This window comes from Colias eurytheme, chromosome 5, assembly GCF_061535395.1.
Source record: "Colias eurytheme isolate Ceu_HAF_F1 chromosome 5, ilColEury1 Martin Lab GWU primary, whole genome shotgun sequence".
NCBI classification, from domain to species: domain Eukaryota; kingdom Metazoa; phylum Arthropoda; class Insecta; order Lepidoptera; family Pieridae; genus Colias; species Colias eurytheme.
This window is the reverse complement of record NC_142984.1, coordinates 2,883,419-2,904,393: the sequence shown is the minus strand read 5'-3', so window position 1 is coordinate 2,904,393 and position 20,975 is coordinate 2,883,419. Positions and strand designations below refer to the sequence as shown.

The window sequence follows — 20,975 nt, the reverse complement described above, 5'->3', positions numbered from 1 at the left end:
ACGCTGTAGGGCTTTTATCGTCACCTCGGATAACTATGTTGTCAATTCTGGCGGGAAACACATACATTGAATGTTTATTATATATTGCATCACAAACAAATAATTGGTGATTATACGAACTTACCTGTAAGTGAAGTTCAATCGAATTTTCATCTGGCTTCGTCTTTCGAGATTAGGCTTGCCAGGTGTCCGGCTTTAGCCGGACATGTTAGGCTTTTTGCAGTCGCGTCCGGCCAAATATGTACGTGTTTGGCCTGTCCGGCTTTTGTCAGGCTTTTTGTCAGAGTGGCGATTCGTACGACGATGGGCGGACGAGCGCCCGACCTGAACGAAGATGACTCTGACTTTAAAAAGCTGTTGGCACATCAGAAGTGGACCTCGTATTTTAAATCATTTAATAATGAAGAATTTTATTCGGAACTGCTTAAGTTGGCAGAATATTATTTTGCAATACCAGGCCACAATGCCAACGTTGAAAGAGTTTTCTCTTTAATAAACGCCCAGTGGACAAAGGAACGCAGTAGACTACAAACAGATACAATTGCTAAGATGATGTTCTTGTTATGCAATTTAAAATTAACATGTAAAGAATTTTACGATATGATTTCTAAGGAAAACGAAATTCTTGACAAAGTAGGTGCAAGTGCCAAATATAAGTATAACTAGATTTTGTTATTTTTTAAAGATTTTAAATTGTTCTATAAATACCTACTATAAAGTAAATTCTTACCTAGCCGTAAAATTAATATTATCTTTTTGTTACTTTCCAGAAGAATGATTATTTTTATTTGTTTTATTATATTTTTTAGTTTATAGTATTAAGAATGCCAAAAGAGAGCTATATTCATTTGTTTTTTAGTTTTAATAATATTTAATTATCTACAAAAGACTGATGATCCATTTGTAAGTAAAACTGTAATAGTGTAACTTAATAAACATTTCAAATTCGTAAACGAGTTTTTTTATTATAAATATTATGTCCATCTTTTAATAAATATCGAATATCCTCACTTTTCACCACGTATAAATACTTTTTTCAACAGCCCAGCTGTAAAAACATTATGTTTGGCAATAAAAAAAACATGTTCGGCTTTTAGGCTAAAATGTCCGGCCTTATATAGTGCGCAGTCCGGCCTTTGCATTTTATGGCCTGGCAACCCTATTCGAGATAAGCAAATGCTATTATAGTACATGTACTTAGTAACGCCCAGCGATCGCCATTTGCTAATCTCTCGGACGAAGCCAAGTGTAAATTCGATTGAACTTCACTTACAGGTAAGTTCGTTTCACCAATTATGTTTGTGACGCAATATTGTTATGTAATAAAGGATGTTTTTGTTATGGCCTTGAATTTGTACTTATTAAGTGGCTTCAATTTGCGAGAATCAAGACTTTTGAATGGATAAATGCTACTTCATTTATATCTTAGGACGAGGGAACTCTCTAACGTTATTTTCACTCTTTTTGTTGTTATGTTATCTAACTTATATTTTATTTCACATTGTTATAAGTCTATCCATTCTAAAACTGTATTGACATCGGATACCAAAGAGGATAGAAGAGAAAATAACACATTTAAATGTGTAAAAGATCCTGGACGTTGATATCACTATGTTCTGGGGACCCTTTAAGGTTATTGATTTTGTTGATGATGATTATTATTTTGGTGCTTTAGAAAAGTTTTTTATTAATAAACAGTTTCACACCAACCAGTAGCTCATAAGATAGTAACTGTTCTATTGTTCTAGAATTGTAATCTATACATTGTTTACAGGATCTACCCTCGAGAAGACGGCGCGCGGGAATCTGGCTAAAATCTATAACGGGTATAGGTATCTATTACATAATGTCAGCAGTAACGGCTACAAGATGACGTGGAGATGTGACAAATGGAGGACCGCTAAATGCCGAGCGTATTTTACCACGATTGATGACCAGGTCATCAGAATACGGGAGAATCATAATCATTGATGTGGTGTTTTGTTTATAGCTTCCTAGGGCCGGCGCAGATATGGCAAGGCGCAGCGAAGCGTATTTCCCATTGTTAAACTATTATCGACATTGATCTCATTAAAATAAAATTCAAAATAAAATAACAACAATTTATTTCGGGGAGCATCGAAGCGTGACACGCGAAAAGTAGCGCGCTGCGCTTTTTTGAAAATTATTTCAATGAGGACAATGTCGATAATAGTTTGACAATGAAAAATGCTCTTATAAATTAAAGACCCCAATCGCGTTTAAAATCCGTTAGTCTTTAATTTCCAAATGTATAATACTCGTGTAAAATCAAACACAAGAAAATACAATATAGATTATAATTATGAAATCGTCGCATATATTTTTGATCGTCTGGTTGTGGTGGTGATGAAATTATTCAGTAAATTTTCATGCACACGAGTGTAGTTTTTAAATCGGCTCTTTAAATAAGTTACATTCATGAATATATTATTATATTCATGAATGTAACTTATTTAAATATAAATTATTTAGTTTATTATGAAAATGTTTTATATGAATAAGTATTTATTGCTATAAAATTATTTAATTTTGTAATTAAATATAACTCGAATTAAATATATTTACACTATATATTTTTTAAAGTGTAATAATTGTTTTATAATGTAATTTTTATTTGTGACGCATTATTTTATATTAATACTGCATGGATTGTAATTAAGAAGTTTTAAGTAATATGTAATTTAGTTCAAATAGTAGTAACTTTCCAGAATTATAGTTACAATTATATAAAATTATATTGTTTGAGTTCGTTTGTTGAAAGAGTGTAAAATAAACATCTATTGCAATACAAAGTACATTTTTTTAGTAATACAATCTTTATATGTATTTTAAGTTCACTATAATACCACATTTCGATACGATATTCAACATCAAACAAAAAAAAATACTAATACAGTATTAACTTTGTAGCTTCTCAAGAAAAATCTACTAAATCTATCATAATTACCTGACGGTAAGAAGCACAATTCTTAACCACCTTCCTATAGATAATAACAAGGAGACCATACTAAATTGCTACAAAATCTACTTCATGTTACAGTGGTAGAATTCCAAGTGTCCAACCAAGGCCATCGAGTACTATATTACCAAGGCTATCGCTATAACAAGCACTATACATCAAAAGATAACCTGAGGACCACGTGGATCTGCGTCAAGAAGAACTACGGTTGCCGGGCAACGGTATTAGTTATGCAGAATGTGGTCATCAAAGCCGTGAAGAATCATATATGCAGTCACCTGCCCTGCATCAAGCCACATGTGCAGGCAATTCTGAACCGTAGTAGTTAGGTGATAGAGTACAATTTTGCTATGTGTTTAGTGTGATACATATGCTGTTTTGTATTAAAGTGCATTGTCGAATGTAGAATTGATCTCGAATTTTCGATTTGATGTTTGTAAAAAGTTTGGGTTTCGAGCTTTGGAAAAGAAACGCACAACGGGCTCATTAATTAGCAACTACTTTCTTCTTGATGAATATTTTCATTTATTTCTTAGGAATGTTAAAGTTAAACTCAAAAAGTTAAGTTTAATATTAAACTCGGTTTAAGATATGTACTTTATTATTAAGCGACAAAATAAATTATTGTAAGATTGTATTTATATTTGTTTGTTAATAAAATTCAATTTAAACATGAAGTTTGTTGATTTAATTATATTACATACTAGTGGTCCGCCCCGGCTTCGCCCGTGGTACATATTTCGCAATAAAAGGTAGCCTATGTCCTTTCTCGTTTATCAAAATATTGGTTCAGTAGTTTAGGCGTGATTGAGTAACGGACAGACAGACAGAGTTACTTTCGCATTTATAATATTATATATATAGTATGGATTGTATAAAATTTACCTATACATTACTTAAATATAAAACATTTAGAGCCTGAAAAAAATACAGCTCATATAGTAATAGTAAGACATCGAAATTAAGAAAAATAAATCGTATTATTTAAAGCTCACAAGAAAATCTTCAGTAATACGAATTATATAAAACTTATATTTTGGTTGTATTATTCAAACCTACATTTTACAATTTATCTGAAAAAGTATATTAAAAATGTAGTAAGGATAGGAATTGTTTACTCAGTCATACCAATAATATTTTAAATAGGTACATCGTTTTCAGCGAGTTGAATTTCAGGTACATAATATAATAAGCATTTTCGTTTATTGTGCACTTATGTACCTACCACATAATAGTGTGCATGTGTGCATGTGTGACTCCTGAAACGCAAATTACTTCGAAAATAACAAATTGCTTAATTTGCTACGACCGCTACACAACGCTACGAAAATTTGCTACGTAAAAAGCGAAATTGTATCTCAGTTTCCATCATGGAATTTTAAACCTTATTACATCTAAACATATGAATAATAATACTCATCAAGTTTATTGTTGCCAGATATAAAGTTTATCACGTCGAAACACGGGAGACCAGCCCTTATGTACAAACAAGTAAAGTACAATTTGGCTCGCAGCAGTGCGAAAGGGGAGTACTGGAGGTGCGTCAAGAAAAGCAACGGCTGTCCTAGTACCGTTCACACGTACAAGAAGGTTTTAATCCGTTCTAAGGAAAAACACAATCACGGGTAGGGATAAGGATTAGTTTACATTGTTTTATGATTTTTGTGAAATAAGATACGATTTTTTTTGTTTGTGTTTGAATTCAACGCGCGCTTTTTATTGAAGGAGGTTTTATTCAACAGAACCTCCTTTAATGTAAAAGTCTTCTTAGTGTGATAAATCTAATAATATATGTTAAAATTGTTTGATGAGATTGATTTCATTGATTCATTCGTTTTGTTTACAGTAATGTTACTTATCCTTTAAAATTTAATATATGAAACAGGGAATACAATAAAATCGTTGTAATTGATTGACGTAAGATGTTTTATGTCACTATGAGTTTTTGTATAATTTAGTTTTAAAACTATTATATTACCTTGTAATCTAAGTTACCTATTATTAGAAACCGGTGCTTTTGCAATTGAAACGTAAGTGTAAGAAACATTTTTTAATATCTTATTTCAATTCGCATAATTAAAAAAAACATACCTAATAACCATCTATATTTATTTTATTTTATATCAAATATCCTTTATTTCAGAACCGCACTACATTCAAACTCGTAATGGGAGGCCCATACTGATCCTAGGCCCTTATCGCTTCCATAGACACAGTAGTTATAGAGAGGGCCACCCAAAATGTCTGTTTGTTTGCGCGAAATGGGGCGTGGGGTGCCGCGCGTCTGTCACTATATATGACGACATGATTGTAAAGCAGAAGAGAGAGCATAACCATTAATTTTGATGTAAGAGTGCTTTTTCACCAGAGATGTGCGAGGATGTGTAGCGGGGAATGTGTTTGTAAATAACCAATAGTATTGCTACGAACGCTAAATGAGGCGATATGATTGGTTCTTTACAAACACATCCCTCGCTACGTATGCTCGCACATCTGTAGTGGAAAAGCACCTTTAGGCGCCTGTTTATATAATGAACAAATGAACATCGATGTTTGCCGCAATGACGGCGATTATGAATAAACACCTACAATGACGGCCGATCATAGACATTTAGGCGCTCTACAATATCGGGATTGCCTCTAGTCGCCCAAAGCTGGCCATTGTGAAGAGGGCCCATAAGAATTTAATGGTCTAAATATATTTTGATAGATGTGTGCAGTGTGTGTATATAAATGTACGCTTGTACTAGTGTATTACGTAACCGTATGTCATATTTTGATAATTTCATATTATTTTGTGTGTGGTTTACCGGGACGATATTATTTTACTTTGTATTACATTTTTAACGATTTAAAAAGCCATGAAGGATTATTTGTATTCGAAAAACCCGTTAATTACATATTTATTGAATTCGTTATATATGCATTTGTGCTAATGTTATAATAAAAAAGCATTTTTATAAATAAAATACTGAACTATTTCTGTTATTTTTTAAAAATTAACTCAATTGTGATTACCTAAGTAGTAGGAAAATGTATACTAAAATAATACAAAATACGCATATTTCCTAAAGTTGGAAACTGTTATATAATTAAAAGTCTTTATGTTTTTTATTTGCACTAGTTGTGATTCCCGATCGAACCTGCCGACCAAACGAAGTATTTCTATAGCTCATGTGTTATTCTGGTACACAAGTTACATAAATGACAAGTATCATCAAAATCCGTTCAGTAGTATTCGCGTTAAGTAGTTTATAATAATAAACTATACAGTAAACCTTCTTTTTGAATCACTTTATCTAATACTAGCTTTCCGCCTGCGGCTTCGCCCGCGTTTTCAAAGAAAAACCCGCATAGTTCCCGTTCCCGTAGGATTTCCGGGATAAAACCTAGCCCTTGTTACTCGTGGATAATGTAGCTTTCGAATGGTGAAAGAATTTTTAAAATCGGTCCAGTAGTTTATGAGCCTATTCATTACAATCAAACAAACAAACAAAGTTTTCCTCTTTATAATATTAGTGTAGAAAAAAACCGCATCCAAATCCCTTACCTTACATATAAGTAAAAAATAAACCGTAGGTACAATAAACTGCGATATTTTAGCAATGTCTCCTATGCTAGGAAATGACCTGTGTTATAGTAGACATTTATCCGTCCGTTGATACAAGTAGGTATTAACAATAACAAAATTAATTATTGTTAAATTCAATCTTAATATATATAAATCTCGTGTCACAACGTTTGTCCTCAATGGACTCCTAAACCACTTAACCGATTATAATAAAATTCGCACACCATGTGCAGTTCGATCCAACTTGAGAGATAGGATAGTTTAAATCTCAAATCGTTTTAGAGAAAGCGGGCGAAGCCGCGGGCGGTAAGCTAGTAAACATATAAATATTTGTATGCCAATTTGTTGGCGAATTGTGCGGTCGTGCCATAAATTTTATATTATTAAATATAATTTTATAAAAACTGTTACCACAATTCTGACAAATAAATTTTAATTTCATATCATTTCAAAGGTGTTTCTTGATCCACAGAGGTGATGATTACGGTTTCCCGCCGAGGGAATCCGGTGGTTGTGTACCAACAACAAAGATACAATCTATCTCACTACGGGGTGAACGGGGCAATGTACTGGCGCTGCGTGAAGCGGAACGACGGCTGTAAGAGCAGTCTGAAGACCTTGAACAATTTTCTTGTGTGTGTTACACATGATCACAACCATTCTGGTGAGCGACATAAGGTTAGCTTGCCGGCTCCGCATAGTCAAAGGGAGTTCTCGTAATGATAATGTGTTTCACCGATGTAAAAGTTATTATATATTATCTGTAAAAAAAACATTCCGTTGTGATCAAAAAAGAAAACAAAACCAAAACACTTGCACTTTAACGATTTGGGGATAGGTACATTAAATAAATAAATAAATTAAGATTTAAGATCTAGGACTAGGGATTAGGCTCGCTGAAAAATTGTTTTCTCAAATCCAATGTGCAATTTTTTGTTAAAAGTGACGTGTGGTATCATTCATATTGAAGTTTATAATCAGTACATACTAGTCGTGACCTAATGTTAAGAATTAGTTTTGATCTAGAAAGGAAATAGGAGTCTTGTTGCATTTTAAAACTTGGTAACATTATGTTGGAGTTTAATTATTGATAAAAGATGAATTGTATATATGTAAATACAAATTGCATAATACCTATTTATAAGCAAAATTACATTCTAATGCATTTTCAACTATTACTTGGACTATTAACTGTCTGGGTGTTAATTATCTATATAAGTATTTATTTAAAATTATATAAGTATGTTTATCAGCCATCTGGTTTCCATAACACAAGCGAAAAGCTTAGTATGGGATCAGATCGTGCCGTGTGTGAAAATTGTCCCGAAATATTTATTTATTTATTTAGTTATTACTATACAACTATTTTGGACTTCTTTATAGGTTGAACAAAGTCTTATAATATTCATGTTTGAATAAAATATGTTTTTTGATTGAAATATGCCCTTAATATTGCAAAGCTGGTCTTTGAATGTGATAAAGCTCTAATTCTCGACTTTTTATTATATAGGATTGATTTTTAACTTAAAAGTATATTAGGTAGAGACGGCCCTTGCATTTTGCAAAACTTATTGTTCGCATTTTAAACGTACTGTTTTCGATTGTAGTATTTATAAGCAAATAAATATTGTTACGTTGTGTTTTCGTATTATTCATTTATCTTACCTTAGTTACTATCAGAGTTATTTTTCAAGTTCAGTTCAACCCTTATAAAGCTACGATTTTAGCTCTCAAAATCATGGGTTCTTTCTTAAGAAAAGAAAAAATTCGATCAAGAGGTCTAATTCAAATTCGCGCCTTTCACCTCAAAATGAAACGACTGTTTCCAAATAGTTAGTAAATTTAGTATTTTTAAATATTCATCTTAACTTTGTAACAATATAGGACGCATCAAAAAGGGTTCAATTTTTCAGGTATAAAATACATAAAATCGAAAAGGGGGTATCGTCTATTGCTAATTGGCGACAGGCGGTATACAAAACATCGGACATACAAATTTTACGATCGTTCAGTGAAGCATTCTTGGAGGTGCGTGAGGCACAGTAAAGGGTGTCGTGTGACCGTCATAACGGTAGATAATCAAGTGTTCAAAGTTTCTAATAAACATAATCATGATTAAAATTTCAAATTTAAAAAATAATCGTAAATATTATTAATAACTAGCTGCTCCGCGCGGTTTCACCCCCGTGGCTTCACACCTGTTGGTCGTAGCGTGATGATATATAGCCTATAACCTTCCTCGATAAATGGGCTATCTAACACTGAAAGAATTTTTCAAATCGGACCCGGTAGTTCCCGAGATTAGCTCGTTCAAACAAACAAACTCTTCAGCTTTATAATATTAAAGTATATATTGTATTATTCAAGCAAATCTAGTCAATCTAGTCTTATATTGTATTTTACAATTTTACAATTAAAACAAGTATTATAAACATTTTTAAATCTCATTTAATTAATAGATTCTAGATATTGTATCTTAATCTGAAAATTTTCTGGTCACACGTAGGTATCATTGTTGCCTGGTAGAGATTGCTGTTTAGCAATAAGGCCGCCTTTTGGGTAAATTATGTTTTTGTATTTCTACTTCTTTTTGCATACTATTGTTTTCTCATATTTTGTTCAATAAAGAATTATAAATAAATAAATTGTTAGTACTAGTGCCATAGTACCTATCTTATTCAATCAACTCTAAAGTAATGGTACCTAATCTGTAATATTAATTACGGGTAACAATGTATAATCTATATAATAAATAAATAGTTGACGCCAAAGATATTTCATTTATTAATGTAGTATATGTTATTATGTTTTGTTTATTTTTGTTTCAATTATATTGCGTTTATTTCTGTTTGTAAGTACACTTAAAAAATATACAGTCACTGACTTACTATACTTTTTAAGTTTGCAACTTTAAAGTCTACTCAGACTTTATAGTAACCTTTAAGCTGCTTGTGCAGTTAAGCATATATTATTTTTCTTATTTCCTAGAGAAATATCTGCTTTCAGTGAAGTAGAGGTTTTTTTTTAAATATTGTACAAAAGCATACTATAGCACTATATATATTATACATATATAGAGATAAACTACGATAACATGGCGCGCCCCTCCAAATTACTGATTCAATGTGTGTAGTGACATCCTTACGAAGGAGTTTGTATGTAGTTGTACGTATTCGTCTTTAGTACTTTACGTCCAGATTTGTTGGTCAACTAATCATAAGTTGCCGAGCGCCCATGACAACGCACGTGTCGTTTTCATAGAATACGTCAGTGCAGCGCCATTACTAATAATAGATAATGAGCGATTAGAGCGTTACTAGTCGAGCAACAAATCCGTGGATTTGTTTTTGTTTGACGGCCGTCTCATTACGCACACATGCAATACAATATACAATAATACAATACAATACAAAAAGATTTATTGAGCCAAACAACACAATGATATGCTTATACATTCAAGACACCATTAAAAAATACAAAAATAAAAAATAAAAATTACAAAAATAAAATAACATGCTAACAATCGAAATTACATCTGACATATCAAACTTGCATTGTAGCTACAAAAAGGCCCTGGCTCAGCATAAATGTTGCAGAGGCAAACTCCACAACGCTGGTAATTCTGCCAGATACCCACATGGCTAGTTTGCGCCTCTAAGATAGAAGGAGTGTGAAATCAGATAAATAATAATAAGTATATATACAATAAATATATAATGAATAAGTTATATATAGGAGACAATATTTTTGGTCAAGTTTATGGGTAGTTTAGTATGTGTTAATTATGAAATGAATAAGCAAGCAATAAGTAATAACAATTTAATAGAATATAATTTTGGATACGTATAATAGGTATTGGGTATTGTCGAAGAATATTAAATTACTAATGTTGGAATTTTAGCAGGAACGATTTGTAAGTGCGACGAAAGTTGGACTTACACTTAAGATTTTTTATTGGAGGGGGGATATTATTCCAACATTTCGTCGCGCTATATTTGAATGACCCACGAAAGGCTGAGGTTTTATGCTGCGGAATGGAGAGTTCGTGAGTTCCACTCCTTATTTCACCCCTACTAGCATCTTTACGCCACGACAATTTAGTATAGAGATACCCGGGCTGCTTAGTATGTATTGTATCGAACAAAAGACAGGCCAATAATAACTCTTGCCGACCCTTCATCTTTAAAAAGTTGATGCTGTTTAGGAATGGAGTGACATGTGACCTAGGTGGAATGGTTACGCAGAATCTTGCACAGGAATTCTGGACTCTCTGAATGAGGCGCTGTACTTTTCCTGTTAAGCATGGTCCGTAAACGGGAAGAGCGTAGTTTAATTTAGAAAGCACAATGCTTTCACACAGCCTTATTCGTAGATCGACACTCAGAAAAGGTCGAATATTATAAAGGACTTTGAGTCGATAAAAACAGCTACTAACTAGCTTAGTAACATGATCTTCAAACCTCAACTGACTGTCGAAATCGATGCCCAAGTTTCGAGCAACAGGAACCCGTTCTAAAGGAATAGAGTCTACACAAATACTGATATCTTCTTCGTCCAAGTGGGAGAATTGCTTTTTAGAGCCAACAATAAGATATTTGGACTTGGTTGGGTTTAGAACCAGTGCGTTCTTGCGAGACCAATCGGAAATGCGTTCCAAGTCATCGTTCATGTTACGGGCACATTCTCCTATCCGAGCTCTATCCACAGGTATATAAATTTGCAAATCATCAGCGTATAGATGATACTGACAATTTTTTATACAAGAGGTGATATCTGCCGAATAAATGATGAATAAAAGAGGCCCAAGAATGGAACCCTGGGGGACTCCTCTATTCACAGGGACAAGTGACGAAAGGGCACTATTTCCGTCATTTTTCAGCAGAACCACTCTCTGAAAACGATCTTGAAGATAACTATTGAACCAAGATGAAGAAATACAATCGAATCCATAGAAATTAAGCTTAGAAATGAGAAGTGAGTAATTTATACTGTCGAAAGCCCTAGAAAAATCGAGCAGAGTTAGAATTGAAGGTTGACCATTATCACGAGCAGAGAGCAAGTTATCCACAACATCAATCAAGGCCGTTGCGAATCAAACATGCGTTGTGAATCTTGGTGGTGCATTGTAAATACTTTCACAAATACTTTCAAACGTTTTGAATTTTGGAGGGGCGCGCCATGTTATCGTAGTTTATCTCTACTACTATACTATACTGTAGCACTATAGCAATTTCACCTTACTAATCTGCGGATTCTGAAAACGTCTTATATTTAAAAATTAAAGATGTTCTTATATATTAACTCGAACTAATATTTCTATAGTTTCAGGTCCTCCACAAAATAGTACAGGACATATTCCGAAGAAACTTACAAAAACTCTACGCTGCATTTTATGTCACGCAAGAGTCCGCTGGCAATGTAAAAAGTGTGAAAAAACATTATGTATTAACAGACAGTGCTTTGAAATATTTCACCAGTAACACTGCTGTACTCGAATAAATAAGAAATAGACGAGAGGTTATTTTTTTTCGGGTTTTTTTTACTTTTTTATGTAGATTTAGTTTGTACACGTGAAATAAATATTTTTAAAAATATCGCATGTGTTTTTATTTTTGTGTTTTCAGGGATCGGTTTATGTAATACTAACCGCTTGTCCCGGGTACTCCCGGTTGACCAGGGATAAAGAGTGTAAAAGATAGCGTTTGTCACTCAAAAATAAATCTGTGTACTGATGGTAGAATTTTTCAAATCAGTCCCGTAATTTTGGAGCCTATTCACTTGTAATAAATACATAAAAACATACAATCAATAATTTCCTCATCATAATATTGGTGTAGATATATTGAACAAGCTAAATTATCTTAAGGGCCCTCTCCACAATGGACAGCGTTGGGCGAGTAGAGGCAATCACGATAGTGTTGAAGACCTAATTGTCTATGATCGGCCGTGATTGTAAGAGTTCATAATCCCCGTAATGGCAGCACACATCGACGATCATTTGCTGGGCCAATACTGCCCATTGTGAAGAGGGCCAGTTAGATAATATTATGTTCTTAAAAAAATTTCACAGGTAAAGTCTTCAATTGTCTATATTAGACCCAACCTATGTCTTCCTTGGTTTCAGGTTTTTCAGAAAATAGTATAGGACATTTTCCTAAGAAAATGGAAAAACGCTTACGATGTGTTATCTGCCGTGCAAGAGGATACTTTCAATGTAAAAAGTGTGTCAAAACGTTGTGTATTAAAAGACCATGCTTCGAACAATATCATCTTTGATATTTTTTCACTCTTTTCTAAATAAATTTATTTTGTAAATAATAGCGAAATATTAAAAAAAAACACAGGTGTTTTTATTTTGTCGGTTTCGGAGGGTAACAATACCTATGTAGGTATTTAATAAAAAAAAAGACGTGTGGCAGTCGGGGGCTGCCGCGGTAAAGCTATTGCATGCTATCAGCTATGCCTTGAAGCCACACCTACGTGCCCGTCGGAGTGGGGTGCGTGAGGTTTTTTCGTTACGGAATTTCTGGATTCGGTCCCCGCGCTCAAGGCCCGCGATAGAAGCTATGCACTAGCTTAAAAAATGAGAATTATCGAAATAATAAGATTTTATTATTTTAAATTTATTTTATTGTCAATCTAGTTAATAGTCTGGAATTTTATAGCCAAATCAAACATGACTTTCGCATAATACACTAGAGTAAATAATTTTTGAAACAAAAAAAAAATCGCAGTCGGATGAAACCCATTAGAAAAGGAGGGGAATACGATAAAAATGTAAGGAAAAATAAATTACGGTCAATCCGAGTTCGGGAAGCGGGAGGGGGGAGCTTTTAAGAGAAAAAAATGGTTTCTCTCTATTTCCGACAAAACTACAAGTCCTATAGAAAAAAGTTCAATGGCAAAGTTGTAGGTAATTAAAAGTTCTACAACTTTTGTATTCACAATTTTTTCACATAACCTAAAAATTTAGGTGAAAAATTCAAAAAACCAAGTTTTTGGTCTTTTATTTCTATCTACTTCAAAATTTATTTTTTTTCTACGAAATTTGGTGGAAACTTACTTTATTATGTCCCAAATACACTGTAATTTATTTGATTGAAAATATTTATTTTTTCGCCTTATTTTGAATTAATACCAAAAAAACAACCTAATTTTCAATCGAAAAGTCACCCGTCAAAATATCAGCTTTTTTCAAAAACTTGGGGTGCCTTTTATTCATTGAAATCTCTACTTTCATATGGTGTAAAAAAAATAAACACCACCATAGTAAATGTTCTCAGGAAATTCATACAAACAGTCTGAAAATTAGCTTTTACTAAATCAGGCACACTTCTCGAACTACCTGAAATGTTTTTATCGACATCATTTTGCTTTTGAATATGCTGTAAAATATTAAACTTAGAACAGATAATTATTTTTCTTTTGAAATATTACCGAAAAGCCGATACAAGAGAAGATATAGAGTTCAAGAAGTGTGCCTGATTTAGTAAAAGCTAATTTTCAGACTGTTTGTATGCATTTCCTGAGAACATTTACTATGGTGGTGTTTATTTTTTTTACACCATATGAAAGTAGAGATTTCAATGAATAAAAGGCACCCCAAGTTTTTGAAAAAAGCTGATATTTTGACGGGTGACTTTTCGATTGAAAATTAGGTTGTTTTTTTGGTATTAATTCAAAATAAGGCGAAAAAATAAATATTTTCAATCAAATAAATTACAGTGTATTTGAGACATAATAAAGTAAGTTTCCACCAAATTTCGTAGAAAAAAAAATAAATTTTGAAGTAGATAGAAATAAAAGACCAAAAACTTGGTTTTTTGAATTTTTCACCTAAATTTTTAGGTTATGCGAAAAAATTGTGAATACAAAAGTTGTAGAACTTTTAATTACCTACAACTTTGCCATTGAACTTTTTTCTATAGGACTTGTAATTTTGTCGGAAATCGAGAGAAAACATTTTTTTCTCTTAAAAGCTCCCCCCTCCCGCTTCCCGAACTCGGATTGACCGTAATTTATTTTTCCTTACATTTTCATCATATTCCCCTCCTTTTCTAATGGGTTTCATCCGACTGCGATTTTTTTTATCTTTTCATTATTTTCAAAGGCTTCTACCCCAGTCTATAAGTAAATTGTTTTGTTTCAGAATTTGTATACACAAAGTCACGGCGTGGAAAGGCTCAAATACAAATGGGAAAATATAGATTCAGCCGGCTCAGTAGATACAACGATAATTCAGTAAAAAGCGTATGGGTGTGCACGAAGCATGATTCGTGCTGCCGCGCGTCCATCACCACGGTTGATAATGTAATAATTTCAATAAAAAATAAGCACACACATCCTTAAGGGATGAAACTTGAACGGGAAATCACACTGTTTTTCGAAATGGATACGCGGTTGAATAAAAGTGATTTCTTTATATGATTTATTTATTTATTCCCAAGTAATTAACAGGTTTTAAAGTTATGATTAGTTGTATGCAAGATATTACATGTCTTTCAAATTCTCACAATTTTCTATCTAGTTCTAGATGTTTCTTATTAAGCTATTGCATAGCTTCTATCGCGGGCCTTGAGCGTGGGGACCGAATCGAGAAATTTCGTAACGAAAAAACCTCACGCTCCCCACTCCGACGGACACGGAGGTGTGGCTTGAAGGCATGCTATGCAATAGCTTTACCGCGGCAGTTCTCGATTGCCACACGTCTTTTTTCAATTCTCTGATTAACTATCAGGCTTAGTTTTTATTTTTTTCCTTCCATATACCTTTTATGTATAATAGATCACGTGGGTGTAAATTCTTGCAAAAAATTATTTATTAACTTTACTCATTGTAAAATAAATTGCATTTTTTCAGATATAACTTTTATCACGTCAAGCAGAGGAAAAACATTAATTGTACTCGGAAAATATAGATATCATCGACATAGTCGGTATACTGAAAATTCTTTTAAATGTTTATGGGTATGTACAAAACAAAGTAGATTTGGCTGTCGGGCGACGGTTACAACAGTCTGTAATAAAGTGGTCAAAGTAAGTTACGTACATACTTGTGACTAATAACGAAATGGTAAATAAATAAACAGTTGAATAAACGTTTTTTTTTATAGTAACCCTAGCAAAAGACCTTCCCCGGGGGCCGTGGGTATCTATGCAAGAGTTCCCCCTGTATTTTGAAAACTAAGCTTCTAAATACAAAAATATTTCGTATACATACCGAGGATATATACAATGCCCCTAATATAAAAAAAAGTATTGTTTTTAAACTTACTAATAAATTGAATATTTTGCAGAAAGAAAAGTTTTAAATAAAAAAACAAAAAATCAATTAAGAAAACAAAGTTTGGCTTACAGATGTTTTAGGGAAAAAGCAAATGCTAGAAACAGGAAATTTTTAGACAAGATGACTCCTGAACAAAGAGACATCAAACGAGCTAAAGCTAGAGAATATTATTATAGAAAGAAACATAATATCTAAATATTTAAAAAGTAAATATAGTAATTGTACTTATTAACATATCTATAATTGTATTATTTCTTGGTCAAAAAAATACATGTGATATCAATATTTAAGTTGTTTAAAAAGAGCACGTTAGAAAATACTCTGAGCCTTTAAAAACCTCCATTTATTTAGGACCAAGATGTACGTATATAATATACAGGTATAGTTATAATTCATATATGTAGTTCAATTGTCAGGCAGAATAGAGGTATGAAACTTCTATAATATTACATATTATCATGGAGTGTGTTCAAAAAAATAAAAAATAAACCGGCCGAATTGATAACCTCCTCCTTTTTTTTGAAGTCGGTTAAAATGATATCTTCCGCTGTATTAACAATGTTGGTTGTGTGAACAGCTTTCTCACTTGTCCCTCGTCGGCAGAGGTGCGGGTGCTGGTCGGACTGACCGATGTTGGATTACAAAATTAATTGTATTGTAAGTGTTGATTGTTAGTGGAATTTACGGGACGCCGCGGCCGTGGTCGCTAAGCGACAAAACCCTTGAAAAATAAAGAATAAAAAAAAAAAATGCGTTTATCTCCCTAAATACCTTTAGGTATACCAAATACCAAATAACTTTTACTGCTTTTCAGAAGAAGATTGGACGATACAAATAGATCCATATAAGAATACATTGGCACATTTGCTCCGTAGAGAGAAGGCCAATGCTCGGAACAGGAGATACTTGGCGAAAATGACCCCAGAACAGAGAGAAGTAAAACGAGCGAAGGCGAGAGAATATAGAAGAAGAAAATTATTGATGAATAAGTCAATATAGCTCAGAAGATAAGCAATAAAGTATGCAAGCAATAATAAGAGTGAGAGAAGTAGGATAAAAATATGGCAATGAGAGACGCTTTAAGGTGCTTTTCCACCAATAATGGGCGAGGATGTGTAGCGAGGAATGTGTTTGTAAATATTCTAAATAACCAATAGTATCGCTTCAAACTTGAAACTAAATGACGCGATATGATTGGTTCTTTACAAACACATCGCTCGCTACGCATCCTCGCACATCTCTGGTGGATACGCACCCTTAAATGTACACTAATGTTACACACTACATGCCTAAATTTAATATTCTTCAGTAATAAATAGAAAGGCTTATTAAACCGATATTTTTTTGGATTCCTGATCATTGTAATGACTGCCACCGAAATATAACTATATTTTATATATACTATATTTTATAAATAGTAGCTTTTTAGTAGTAAACAAAATATAGCGACAAAGTATTTTAATATGAAAATCTTGTTTTTTTTTTTTATTGAAGGAACTGTGGAAATAATATTTGTTCTATATTGCAGGATTGGTGATCACGAAGTCGCAGCGGGGCAAGCCAGTGTTGCTGTACCGTAACTATAGATACAATATCTCCTCTCGATCTTACGGAGTGACCAAACAATGGTTCTGCTATAAGTGGAGTAAGGGCTGTAGGGTCTTCTTGACGACCATCGACGGGGACGTCGTAAAGATGGCTGATAGACAGCATTTGGATGTTTGCCAGTCGTTTCGGAATTGATATGTATTTAAGGAATATACGACGACGCGGTTGGCGCAGTGGTAAAGTAACTGCCTACTGAGCCGACGGTCCCGGGTTCGATCCCCGGTCAGGGCAAATATTTGTGTGATGAACTCAATTATTTGTTCTTGGGTCTGGGTGTTATTATCTATCTATGTATTTATTAAATACTAGCTTTCCGCCCGCGGCTTCGCCCGCGTTTTCAAAGAAATCCCGTTCCCGTGGGATTTCCGGGATAAAACCTATCCTATGTCCTTTCTCGGGTATCAAAATATCTCTATACCAAATTTCATGCAAATTGGTTCAGTAGTTCAGGCGTGATTGAGTAACAGACAGACAGACAGAGTTACTTTCGCATTTATAATATTAGTATGGATTATATTTATCGTCGCCTAGTACCCACAACACAAGCCTTAATTGAGCTTACTGTGGGACTAGGTCGATTTGTGTAATGATGTCCTATAATATTTATTTATTTATTTATTATTATTTATATCTGTCGCTGACATCTAGTTGAATCATTCGGTGAACGCGCTAGGCATTCCATCAAATAGCTGATTCAACCAGATCACGGCGACATATCTAAGTGAACGTTGAAAATTATTTTCATAATAAATGTTTTTCATAGAGTTTAATCGAATTAAATAATAAATGGTTTAATAAATAAGATTATTTATTGTACGAACACTTACAGCCAGGGTGGGTAATTTCCTTTTCTTTTTTTATAAATTTATAATATTACCGTAAAATGTAATAAAATATACCTAATTTCTTTACAATCATTGTTTGAAAACAAATTATGAAAAGTTTACGGAGCATATAGAAAGTGAAGTCCCGTGTCCCCTAGTGGGGTAAGGGGCAGATGCATTATTCATACATCTGTTTCACTGATCGATTTTCTTTAGGGACAAGTAGGTGATCAGCCTTCTGTGTCCTGCCAGACCGAGACATTTTTTTTTTCTTCGTCTCCACCGGGAATCGAACCCAGGACCCCTCGGTTCTACGCTCACGAGTCACGCGTCAACCACTGTACCAAGGAGGCGGTCATTACGTTACATTATTATAGGAAGGGATGATCCGGAGCAAGGTTAGTATTTTACCAGCAATATTCGTATTTATAAGTATGTGTAAGTCGTGTAACGTAATAATAATTAACATTGTGAGCAGCTATTAATACTTTAGTATGTACCTCTTCTTTCTGTCATAGCCTTTTTTCATTTCTAGGTACAAACAGTAAGCCTACTTTAGAAACTCATGAATGTTTTAAACAAAATGCAACTTTAGAACAAAACTCCGTCGATACCCAATGTGAAGGTCAAAGCATTGTGGATGATACACTTTCCTGTACGCAGATTGATACTAAGCTAAGGATTTTGTTTATAGGTTTGAGACTTAATTTTTGTTGTTTTTTGTTTTAGATGTAAATCAGGAATCAGAATGTAAAGAAAATCTTTATTTCGAAGATAGCGATGATAGCTTAAAAGACCCAAATTTCGAAATGAATTGTAATAATAAAAGTTCAAGCTCAGATAGTAGCTCTAGTCGTCTAACAGCAAGAAAGCGTGTTAGACGAGATTCCCATTTCTCGGCTATGGAACAGAAGCAACAAACGCAACCTTTTGCAACTATTGAAACTCCTGGGCAATCCGGATGCATGATAGAAAACGATGATCAGACTCCATCTACGTCTAAAGGTATACTGCAGCGAAGGATGTCTTTATCCTCCAATTCATCTTCATCGACTTCCGATTGTAGCAGTAGCAACAGTAGCAGCAACAGCAGTAGCAGTTCTAGTTCCAATTTATCCAATTCCAATGAGGTATTTGCCTCTTTGCCTAGTGAACAAGAAAACGTCGAAAATGAAGTTTCTGAGCTGGCTAAGAGTCCCATGCATAAATCTACTAAAAAACGTAAATCCTGCGTTGACGAATGGTTGACAAATAAGGCAAAAACAATGAGAAATACCGGAAAGCCTTACACTTCTCGTTCTAAGTCAAGAAAAAATATTCCTGCAAGATCTTTAAAACCTCCGTGTGGTGAAAAATGCAAATTAGAGTGTTCTAAAAAAATAACGGATGCCATGAGAACTAAAATATTTGACTGTTATTGGCAATTAGGAGACTTGTCTCTACAGCGCAATTTTATTCATAATCATATTAAACCGATCATCCCTGCATTCAGATTTTCCGTTAAAGCTCAGCCCAGAAAAGTTAACCACAGTTTTTATTTTGAAGTTGATGGACAAACTATTCGAGTATGCAAAACTTTTTTCAGAGCAACATTAGATATTAATGATCGTGTTATAAGAACTGTGATTGCCAAGTCTGAAGATGGTTTTTTGAAACAAGATATGAGAGGTAAGCACAGTAACCATAAAAAAGTTGCGGAGTCTATTCGACAGGGTATAAGAGGACATATCGAATCAATACCGCGTATGGAATCCCATTAAATACGAAAAGATTCATCGAGGGAGTATATTGATGGAGGAAAATCACTTAGTGATCTTTACAGAGATTATAAATCCCTTTGCGAATCGAATGAAGAGCCATATGAAAACGAAACTTTATATTCAAGGATATTTAACGGAGAATTCAATATCAGTTTTTTTAGCCAAAAAAAGATAGGTGCGAATTATGCGTACGATATGAAAATGCTCAAGGAAGCGCGAAGGAAAACTTAGAAGTTGAATATTTAAAACACATTGAAGAGAAGGAACTGTCTAGAAAAGAGAAAGACGCAGATAAAACAAACGTTGGACCAGATAATATTGTCGCAATTTACGACTTACAGGCTGTGCTACAACTTCCACGAGGAAATACGTCTATTTTTTACTACAAATCCAAGCTTAATACTTTGAACTTTACTATTTCACAAATAGGTAATGATAAAACAGATTGTTTCTTTTGGCATGAGGGAGAAGCGAACCGTGGAGCTGATGAAATAGGATCTTGTGTATACAAGTTTATCGAAAATACACTCCTAAATTACGATGGACCTGGACTAGATCTGATATTCTACTCCGACAACTGCTGCGGTCAGAATAAGAATCGGTTTATTGTTTCTGTTTACTTGATCGCATTATTGAAATTCCCTAAAATAAGACGTATAACGCACAAATACCTAATAACAGGCCACACACAAAATGAAGCGGACTCCGTGCATTCTACAATTGAAAAGCAAATTCAGAAAAGACTGAAATCGGGTCCAATTTATGTACCCAGTCAGTACGTGGAAGCGATAAAATGCGCTAAGAAAAAGGGCAGACCCTACGCCGTAACAGAAATGGCATATCGTGATTTTTACTCTCTGAAGCGTCTATCTGAGGACATTGGAATGACAAAAACATTTAAAATTTCCGAAATAAAAGTTTTTAAATTAATGCAAGATAATCCTACT

At 33.7% G+C, this 20,975-nt stretch overlaps 1 protein-coding gene across 37 annotated transcripts in view; it reads left to right on the top strand.

Annotated features, from left to right (window-relative positions):
- The window catches only part of LOC149908338 (uncharacterized), a 465,602-nt gene that overhangs the window by 106,646 nt on the left and 337,981 nt on the right, over positions 1-20,975 (top strand). Inside the window, exon 5 of one of the 37 annotated variants that reach the window (XM_090101771.1) lies at positions 3,062-3,324. The exons of the other annotated variants lie outside the window; for them this stretch is intronic. Coding sequence (XP_089957897.1) covers positions 3,062-3,309 — 248 coding nt within the window. The 3' untranslated portion in view covers positions 3,310-3,324. Of the gene's footprint in view, positions 1-3,061; positions 3,325-20,975 lie in introns of those variants that run through there. 37 annotated transcript variants of the gene reach the window in all.